This window comes from Nelusetta ayraudi, unplaced genomic scaffold (assembly GCF_046127955.1).
Source record: "Nelusetta ayraudi isolate G7.1 ecotype Tasmania unplaced genomic scaffold, CSIRO-AGI_Nayr_v1 ptg000061l, whole genome shotgun sequence".
NCBI classification, from domain to species: Eukaryota; Metazoa; Chordata; class Actinopteri; order Tetraodontiformes; family Monacanthidae; genus Nelusetta; species Nelusetta ayraudi.
This window is the reverse complement of record NW_027466111.1, coordinates 647888-657533: the sequence shown is the minus strand read 5'-3', so window position 1 is coordinate 657533 and position 9646 is coordinate 647888. Positions and strand designations below refer to the sequence as shown.

The window sequence follows — 9646 nt, the reverse complement described above, 5'->3', positions numbered from 1 at the left end:
TGGGCGGGGCTTCAGGGGGCTCCACCCCCTTTAGTTAAAGGATTTTCAAATATCCGTAGTTATAGAGGAAATGTTGGGAATTTATTTTGCAGGACACACAATTCAATTCAATGTCAAGCACTGATTTATTTATTCAGACCTGACAGAAAGTGGGCGAGCGTTTTGATTGTTGTGGAATAACTTTGGGTCCTGAGAGTCCAGCAGCCGAGCACCGCGGGTCTCCAGGATCCTGCTGCTGTTCCTCTGCTTGATAATAATAATAATAATAATAATAATAATAATAATAATAATAATAAACTTTTATTTTTACAGCGCTAAATCACAACCAATGGCGTTGATGCGATGCAAATGGGACAAAAATACTTTGCGAGGACAAAATGTCGCTCTGATGTGTTTTTTCCCCTCGCTGTTGTACAATTATCATTCAATCATCAAGAGACACTTTATCACTTCTGTTCTTGTTAACAATTTCAAATTCCTTCTTTCCCAATTATATTGCTTTACGTGTGCATGAACTGCGATTTTGGAAATGAAATATCAACGCACAGCGTCGGTGGGGGATTTGATGGTCCAGTTCAACAGGCACCGGGTTGGGTTGGTCCAAGCAGGTCCTGTGTGCTGGTCCACTGTGTCCACAACAGTCACGGTGAAACCTTTTTCCTCTTCACGCTCGCACCGCCACCTGCTGCCTCGTCCTGGCGTGCCAGTGCCAGTGCCTGCCGGGCGCCAGCGGGCTGCGGGCTCTCTGGAAAGCTCTGCCCCGGACCCAGCACCTGTCTGACAGTCATGTTGATCCTGGAGCTGCGGATGTACTTGGAACACACGGCCCAGTCGTCCTCGGCCAGCGGCTCCATCGCAGGAGACGCGGGACCGGGACGCTCGGCCCGGGAGCGGCCGTGCGATTCCTCTGCCGGGCCGCCCGGTGGGGCGGGAACGATGCGAGGCACAGCGTGGTAAAGGAGGCGGCTCTGACCCGTCATCACCATGACGTCCCCGCTGTGCATGAACATGGCCGTGGGCGGGTCCAGCCTGCACAGGCCCCCCAGGAGGAAGACGGCCGACTGGCCGAAGCTGCACGAGGAGGAGGAGGAGTGGATTAGACTTTGGAGAAGTCCCGATCCCGTCACGTGATCGGGAATCTCGGTCGAGCGCGGAATTTTCAAAAGATCGGAATCGGGAGAAAAAGATCGCCGATGGTGCGAAGAATCCATTTTAAATCGAAATCAGATTTTTTTTTTTTAGTCGTAACGATGTTAAACGATGTTATTTTTTTTATTTTTTTATTTTTTTCTGAAATCATTTCGTTTTAAATGACACATCATTCATTCATTGTCGCAGTGCAGCAGTGACGCACGCAGACCTACAAGCTCACAACGCGTCGCCCTCTCCGGGCCTGCGAGCTTGTAGGTCTGCTCAGGATAGGAAGGAAGTGGAAGTGACGCTGCGAGCTACGAGCTACGAGCTAGTAGTAACAATAGCAAGAGGCTAACAGCAAGCTAGGCTACGTCGTATTTTTTTTTTTCTTAATGCATTTTCCAAAAGATCGGATCGGGAAAAATCGGGATCGGATCGGGAGCGACAAAAAAAAAAAATCATCTTGGATTTAACTTTATTGTCATTGCACATGTCACAAGTACAGAGCAACACACATATATATATGAGCAATATACAGTGTATATATAAATATATATATATTTTTTTGTTGTTGTTGTTAAGCACTGTGGGTTGCATCTCTTTTGTATGAACAGTGCTATATAAATAAAGTTTATTATTGTGTATATGTATAGATATATATATGGATATGCATATATATATATACTGTATAAATACTCATTATTATTATCATCATCATCATCATCATCATTATTATTATTATTATTATTATTATTATTATTAACATGTAGGTGCAACAGCCTAAAACATTGAATATATGATCACTCAGAAACACCGCGAGTGTGTAAGCGTTACACACTCGCTGACCTCGGGTCAGACTCACCTGAAGGACAGCAGCGGGCGGCTATGGTCCAGCTCTGATTCGTCCGCGTGGATCCCGAGGGAGGAGCCTGGGGGGTAATAGTTGAGAATTCCAGCTTGTGCATGGAACTCTGGGAAGCCACATGCAGCCGAGATCAGACGCGAAAGCGACTGCAGGTCCGCTGGGAAAGCAGTGTGGTGCTCGGGGGAGTAGGTCTGCCAGAGAGCAGAGTCCACTGAGTGCAACAGCAGCAGCAACACATCTACAGCAGGACAAAGATGACGTCATAGAAATGAGACCGAGTCGTCGGGCTGACCTTGGTGTCCCAGTTGTAGTGGTAGCCTAAAGTGACCCAGCGCAGTCGTTCCAGTGGAGTCTTTGCTTCCCTGACTCCTGGGTTGGGACTTCTGCTCAGAGAATTCAGACAGAAAGAAGGTGACGGCAAATGAAGACGAGTAGTAACAATGGCGTCAACGCAGCGCTTGTTGACTGAATACCTTTCTCATTGTGATGATACATATAAACATATGGTTGATGCAGAGTTCCCTCCTTCAACCACCATCCTACCGCGGTGGACGGGCTTCCTGGGAGCTCTGTTGTTGTTGTTGTTGTTGTTGTTGTTGGAGCAGCGATGCCGTCGCTAAACTAATCCATGGTGACTCAGACGGTCAATCAACCTCCCAACTCTCACCTACACGCAGAGCAGCCCCAGGATACAACTGGAGAGACCAGGGCTGTGTCTCAGTTCAGGCTCTGCATCCTTCCAAGGCTGCATTGGACAGGAAGTTGCGTCATAGCACTGCGTGAAGGCTCCTCCCACTTCCCAGAAGTCCTTAGGATGCTCCTAATGCACCCTACTGTTAGCACCAAGGCTACACCGCTACTATCCTTCACCTCCTTCTGTATCCCAGGATGCATTGCGTGCTGCTGCAAAGCATCCTGGGATCCTGGGAAGTCGGCTGAAATTAGCGCCATCTACTGGCAAAGACACCACGTATAAATTTAAGTATTGAAATTTCACATCAAATATTCTGTTTTTAACGTAGGGTTTTTACTGATTTGATCATCCAACCAACCAATGGTTAGCTTGATGCTATGAAAACGTCACTTCCGGGGTTGGCCAGCAGGGGGGAACGGCGGTGATGCAACCAGGAAATACACCCAAGGCTAGACCGTCCCCTGTGGTTACCGGGGAGGCGGGGTTTGGGTCGGTCCTTCTGGGCTGGGTCCTTGGAGGACGCTTCCTTCCAAGGATGCAGACCCTGGGTTGAGACACGGCCCAGGTCTCCCGGCTGGCCTGGAAATGCCTTGTGTGCCCCAGAACAGCTGGTAGAAGCGGCGGTTTGGGTTTCCCTGTTAAGGACCGGACCCGGACAAGCAGTAGACGGCCAGGTCCACCAGTACTCACTGACTAACTGCTCTCAAACCGAGGCCATGTTTGAGGTTCAGAGCTTTCAGAGGAGGAGCGCACGCCGGGTCTCACCTGACACAACGCACGCTTTGGCCCCAGATGTCCTGAGTCTCCGAGGGAGACGAGTGCAGGTCCAGGTTGCAGACGTTGGGCTTCTGGGTGAAGGTCTTGAGACAATTTCGGACCCACAAGGCTTGGGATGCCGGCAGGAAGGGGTTTCTGATGAAGATGAACCCTACCAAAACAGTACAGTACAATGCTGATCACTGACTCAGACTGGCTCATACTTTATATTGAAGTATTATTAGTGTGATTATAGTATTATTGAAGTAGTTACTGCATGTTCTATAATATCCTGAAACCAGTGCATGTTGTGTGCGACTTCAAGAAAAATAATTTAGCAGGTAGCGGTGAGGGCAGCAAATAGAATCACTTCCTGGTTTTAACAGCTGCTGTGGTTAGCTAGTGCAGATGCTACATAGCTAGCCAGTTAACAGCTTCGATTTAACATCGTTACGACTAAAATAAAATCAGATTTGGATTTAAAATGGATTAATCGCACAGCCCTACGACAGAGTGTCTAAAAATGACATTTACTTTGAAAGGGCCAGTACATTGAAACAGATCTGTGTAATGCAAACACTCTCTCACACACACACACACACACACACACACACACACACACACACACACACACACACACACACACACATATATAGTGTATATACATATTTACCAATACCAATGTCACGTTATGAGGCGTGGCCTATGGTGCGGTGGCAGTGTGTGATGTCGGTGCTGCCGGTCCTTGGATTACCTGAGTAGCCTTGCAGTCCATAAGCTGTCCAGCGCCTCACAGGCTGTAATCCAACCCGCTCAGCTTCTATGTCACTGACTGCAGTCGGGTCCAGTTGAGCCGGAATTATCTGTCGATGGCACAAACACACGCTGTTGAGTCGTCGCCCCCTACACACCACACAGGTAGAGAAACGCAGTAGCTACTGTATTATTGTAAGTACTTGTCCACCTTGATGCACCAACGCAGACCGACAGATGTTTAGATTAGGATTAAAAATATATATTGCGGTGTTTTCTCTACGATAATTGAGTCCCCCCCCCAATAATTCGTCAAAATGTCATCAATGGTGCTGCGTTACCGCGGTTCCATCGCATTTCCTTCATTGAACTCAAACTGCTACATGTGAAGGCACCATGCAGAGTAGTGGTGAGTGATGGTATTGCATTGATATGGAGAGCTCTGGTGGATTCAGGTGAATCCATCAGGTGGACTATGAGGACCTCCAGGTGCTTCAGCTGCTGGCTTTCTGCCCAGGTCGCCCCCATTCGGGTTAATAAGGAGTAAAAAAAACATCAGGGCAGAATGTGGGCCTTTCGGGTAAGGAGAGAAAAATAAATACTTGGACAACATGAATGCTTTTCTCCCCTGCAGTGCGGCAGCACTCACTTCTGAGAGAGTTGCTGGTTTGCTCTCCATTCATTTTGACATGATCATAAAAATAGACATAGGTAAATAAATAAATAATAATAATAATTAAAAAAAAAAAAAAGTTTTGTGCAACAGCACAAATAACAAGAGGGACATTCAGGGTAACTGGGAAAAATAAGTTGAAAAAATAAATTAAGCATGAACTTTTTCTCTCTTTAGAACCTTTTTTGGTTAGAGACGTTAAATTTTGATTACGTTTTAGTAGTTTAAATACAACCTTTCTATGATTCACTCACTCACGCGCGCGCACACACACACACACACACACACACAGGACTGTGTCACCTTGTCACTCGGGGCTCTCTTGGAGAAGTCCAGAACGTGGCTCAGATCCGGCGGAGGGTTTCTGCTCTTGTAAAACTTGAATATTTTCCTAAACGCGTCTTCGCCGCTTTCCGAGACGGCCGCCGCCATGTTGACGACTCTTCTTCGCATTTCAGTGCCGGCGGTGCACAGGGCTGTTGGGTGCACAGTGCCATCTAGTGTACAAGCGTGTGTACTGTCAAGGAGGAACCGTACGGCGGGGCCGCGAGACTCCGCTCGGTCTGTCAGCGGAGAGAAGAGAAAGCGGCTTCCTGACGGTGGTTTACTGAAAAACACCCGGATTAGATCAATAAACACAACATAAACAACTACTGGTCATTGCTGTAGTTGGGAAAACACGCTGTGTAAAAGTTTTTTGTTTTTTTAAAAAAAAAGCCAAATAAATTCTGTCAAAAGTCCTTTGTTGCTGTTAATATAAATACAAAGTAGCTCAGCTTCAGACTGAATCAGTCCAGATTATTCTGACACAGTCCGTCCATCTGTCCGTCTGTCCATCCCTCCCTCCATCCATCCCTCCCTCCCTCCCTCCATCCATCCATCCGTCCATCCCTCCATCCCTCCATCCCTCCGTCCATCCCTCCCTCCATCCATCCATCCCTCCCTCCCTCCCTCCATCCATCCCTGCATCCATCCCTCCCTCCCTCCATCCATCCATCCCTCCATCCATCCATCCATCCATCCATCCCTCTGTCCGTCCATCCCTCCATCCCTCCCTCCATCCATCCATCCACCCATCCCTCCCTCCATCCCTCCCTCCCTCCCTCCATCCATCCATCCATCCCTCCCTCCCTCCCTCCCTCCCTCCATCCATCCATCCATCCCTCCATCCCTCCGTCCGTCCCTCCATCCACCCATCCACCCATCTCTCCCTCCCTCCATCCATCCATCCATCCATCCATCCATCCATCCCTCCCTCCCTCCATCTAGGGTCCCGGGGGTCTGCTGGAGGTGAAGGCAGGGTGACACTCCACTCTGGCTCATCACCCATGGCCACAAAAAAAGACGACAGCGTTCAGAGTTTCCACTTCACCTCCCATTCCTGCCTTGGGACTGCGGGAGGAAGCAGGAGGAACGCAGACGCAGGAAGATCAGGCCAACTCCACACAGGAAGGCCCGGAATCAAACCCCCAACCTTCCTGCAGTGAAGCGGCAGTTCCCAAGGAACAAAGCCATACAGGCGGTGCTACACTGCTGCTCGCATTCCTCAGCTTCACAATGAGAGGCTCTCACTGCGTCCGACAGCTCCCGTGGTTTCTGCATACCACCACGCATTGCACTGCAGCAACCAGTGGACACACCAGTGGCGGAGAGAGAGAGAGAGAGAGAGAGAGAGAGAGAGAGAGAGAGAGAGAGGTGAGCCAGTTGAAGGAGTTTCACAGAGCCACTGAAAAACACATTCACTCAAGTCAAAATCAAAATGCTTCAAGGATCCTGCTTGGTGTTTTTGAAGGTGACCTTGGTGACCTCGGTGACCTCGGTGACCTTGCTGTCGCGCTCTGCCGAAGGGTTTCTGATGAGAGATCAGCATAGAGGCGGAGAGGGCGATGGGCAGCTCAGCAAGACCATCCTGGAGATGCTTCACATCGATAAAGTCTCGGCGAGTCATCAAGCGGAGCCGCATCCGTACATGCAGCAAATCTACCAGAAGTCCCACTTCCTGGAGGCCCAGGAGCTGCTGGGGAGCCCGGATGGGACTCTGATCCAGAGCCACCGCAGCGTCGTCGGTGAGGCTTCATGGCTTTCTTCAGTTTCAGTTCCTCTTTTCAAGGAAAGACTTGAACTGTTATTTTTGGGGGGTTTTGTTTTTTTTGGTTTGTTTGCGATGGGTTTGACAGCAGCAGCAGCTGCAGCAGCAGCAGCAGCTGGAGCAGCTGAATATTATGTGATATTAGATATGATTCAACTTTATTGTCATTGCACGTCACAAGTACAGAGCAGCGTAATGCAGTTGGCATCCAACGAAAGAAAAGTAAAAATAAATAAATAAATAGGATGAGTAAACAAACAACAGTGAAATACACATTAAAATAATGTTATTCATGTCCGAAAAGGGGTAGGAGGAAGTATAAACTTATATGTATCTACCCCTAAACTCAAATAAATATACAAATATACAAAATGTATGAACTAAATTAGGTTTATGCAACTAGATGACAGAAAACAGAAAACAACCAAAGACAAATCTAAACAAAAGACAACTCCAGTTATAATATAGTGCAGGAATTCAACTGTAAGAACACTGGAGAAATGTATCTAATTATCTATATAGATATAGATATAGATTATAGATACATATATATGTATATATAATATAGAGATATATAGATACTCATGTATAGAATGATTGTAATAATAATTATAATAATAATAAAAAAATAATAATAATAACAATAACAATAACAATAATAATAATAATAACCTGAGATACCTGAAGTCCTCCACCAGAGGCAGGGACCCCCCCCCCCCACCCACCACCACCACCACCAACCCAGAGAGGGCAAAGCAACTTTATTCTACAAAAACAAAAGTGTTAGCCCACCTTCTATCATGTCTAGTCAATCATTATTGTCATTATTGCATTATTGAAATGCATTCATTCAGTCATTGTCATCTTCACCTCCTGAAACCTCTGTATTCACTCTTCAGTTTTAATCAAATCCTCCTCGGGGCTCCTCAGGTCCGGCTGATGCCCCTCCAGGGTGGATCTGGTTCAACGTGAGCAGCCTCCAGCGCCCCCTGCTGGCTGCTGCTGAACTGGTTCTGTACAGGAAGACCCTGCACCCTCGGCCCCTCAGCGTGAACGTCACCCTGCACGGCGTCACCGCTCCACCAGGGGGCGCTGTGAGGGAGGTTTGCGCGGTGGAGGAGCGACTGCTGGAGCTGCACCAGCGGTCCTCGTCTGGCTACGACGTCTTCAACGTGACGGCGTTGCTCTCCAGGAGGCCCCTGGAGGCGGTGGGCTTCAGGCTGCAGTTCACCGATGAGAGCGGGAGTCTGGTTCTCCACGAAGCCCTGACGCAGACCTTCTACTGCGTGGACAGAGCGTCTGTGAGCGAACCGCTGCTGGTCTTTTACCAGATCCTCTACCTGGTCAGGAGCTCTCAGCGCGTGTAGCCGACCGTCAGAGGGGAGCAGCGTCGCGAGCTGCTCACAGTCAACCTCTCACGTTCACTTCCCTGCTGTGGATTGTTTCCTGCATGCTGCGTGTGCCAGAGATATCGGACAATGTAGTTCAATATTTCCAACGCGTTGGTTCAGTGGACAATGGAAGACTTGTATATTTATTTAGAAGTCTTATTTATAAGATTTAAAAATGGCTCCTTTGTTAATTCCTAGATTCTTTAATTAATCTGTGGCATCATTGACTCATAATTGTTGTAAAAACCAATGTGTTGTGTTGGAAAATGCAGACAAAGAAACCAAATGTTGCTTATTTTTCCTCCAGTGATTTAAGCTTCTTCTTCTTCTTCTTCTCAATGGAAAATCCTAACATCACTTTTTAGGCGTCAGTTTCAAACCAAATCTGCGGCCTGCCTGAAAGTTTCTCCTGGCGCCAGTCTGAACACTTCAAAGGACTCACAGTGCACGAGTTGCACTTGTATTCAAATAACAGCGCCAATAAAGGTTTTTCCATTTTCCAACTTTGCGTTTGACTGATGTCGCCCCCTGCAGGCACTCGCGGGAACAAGCGAGCCAAACTCCTTGTGTACAGACAGAGCATCTTTAGCACCGTCACCACGTGGTGTTGAGGGACTGACGGTCTGTTTTCAAACCGACACAACCGACTCAACGAGAGAGCGAACGTGTCGACACGCTGCAGCAATAAACACAGCAGCCGTCACCAGCAATCATCTTTTAATAGTCTACTGCAATACAGTCCTCCAGAAGTACTACGCATGACATTTACAACAACCATTGAAGTTTTATAGCATTATTATCATTACATGGTTACTATGGGTACATTGCAACTGGCAAGTTATGAGACGAGCACAAATGGGATGACGTGACATTTAAATAATAAAAAAAAATAATAATGGGGGAAAAAAAAAGAAGAGCAAAATCATTCTTGACCAGAAGGAGGCGCTGTGCCGTGTTGCCGCAGTGTCCAGGTGCACATCACCAGGAAACATGGTGGGATGGAAGAAGAGTCGTCTCTCATTAGTGAAGGGACTCATTATCAATGTGAGTGGGTTGGTTCTACTGTAGCAGGGGGGGCGGAGCTTCAAACAGCACAGATCACGTGACTTTTCATTCAGTCTCCCCAAGACGCTTTCAAATGCTGCTCTTACCATAAAGTGCATTAATGCCACTGCAGTGCAAATTCACACACACACACACACACACACACACACACACACACACACACACACACACACACACACACACACACACACACACACGTAGGAATGGCAGTTGCTTGCTTGGATGC

At 47.6% G+C, this 9646-nt stretch overlaps 2 protein-coding genes across 2 annotated transcripts; one reads left to right on the top strand and one right to left on the bottom strand.

Moving 5' to 3' along the window:
* Positions 1 to 641: 641 nt before the first annotated feature.
* alkbh1 (alkB homolog 1, histone H2A dioxygenase) lies at positions 642 to 5346 on the bottom strand. Its single transcript, XM_076040492.1, has 6 exons — positions 5179 to 5346; positions 4204 to 4312; positions 3459 to 3621; positions 2292 to 2382; positions 1997 to 2190; positions 642 to 1071 (listed from the first exon to the last, which is right to left on the bottom strand). Exons 1-6 carry the CDS (start codon positions 5326 to 5328, stop codon positions 642 to 644), a joined length of 1137 nt encoding a protein of 378 aa, XP_075896607.1. The 5' UTR covers positions 5329 to 5346.
* Positions 5347 to 6634: 1288 nt separating this feature from the next.
* Positions 6635 to 8651, top strand: LOC142897868 (uncharacterized). The gene is made up of 2 exons (XM_076040490.1): positions 6635 to 6941; positions 7895 to 8651. Exons 1-2 carry the CDS (start codon positions 6635 to 6637, stop codon positions 8329 to 8331), a joined length of 744 nt encoding a protein of 247 aa, XP_075896605.1. The 3' UTR covers positions 8332 to 8651.
* The last annotated feature ends 995 nt before the right edge of the window (positions 8652 to 9646 follow it).

Bases quoted from the DNA above. Each gene is read 5' to 3' on its own strand.
- alkbh1 (XM_076040492.1), bottom strand. From the start codon at position 5,328: ATGCGAAGAAGAGTCGTCAACATGGCGGCGGCCGTCTCGGAAAGCGGC. The intron at 4,313-5,178 runs GTGACACAGTCC...TGCCATCGACAG, and splicing joins AGAGAGCCCCGAGTGACAAG to ATAATTCCGGCTCAACTGGA. The intron at 3,622-4,203 runs GTAATCCAAGGA...CTGTTTTGGTAG, and splicing joins TGGACTGCAAGGCTACTCAG to GGTTCATCTTCATCAGAAAC.
- LOC142897868 (XM_076040490.1), top strand. From the start codon at position 6,635: ATGCTTCAAGGATCCTGCTTGGTGTTTTTGAAGGTGACCTTGGTGACC. The intron at 6,942-7,894 runs GTGAGGCTTCAT...GGGGCTCCTCAG, and splicing joins GAGCCACCGCAGCGTCGTCG to GTCCGGCTGATGCCCCTCCA.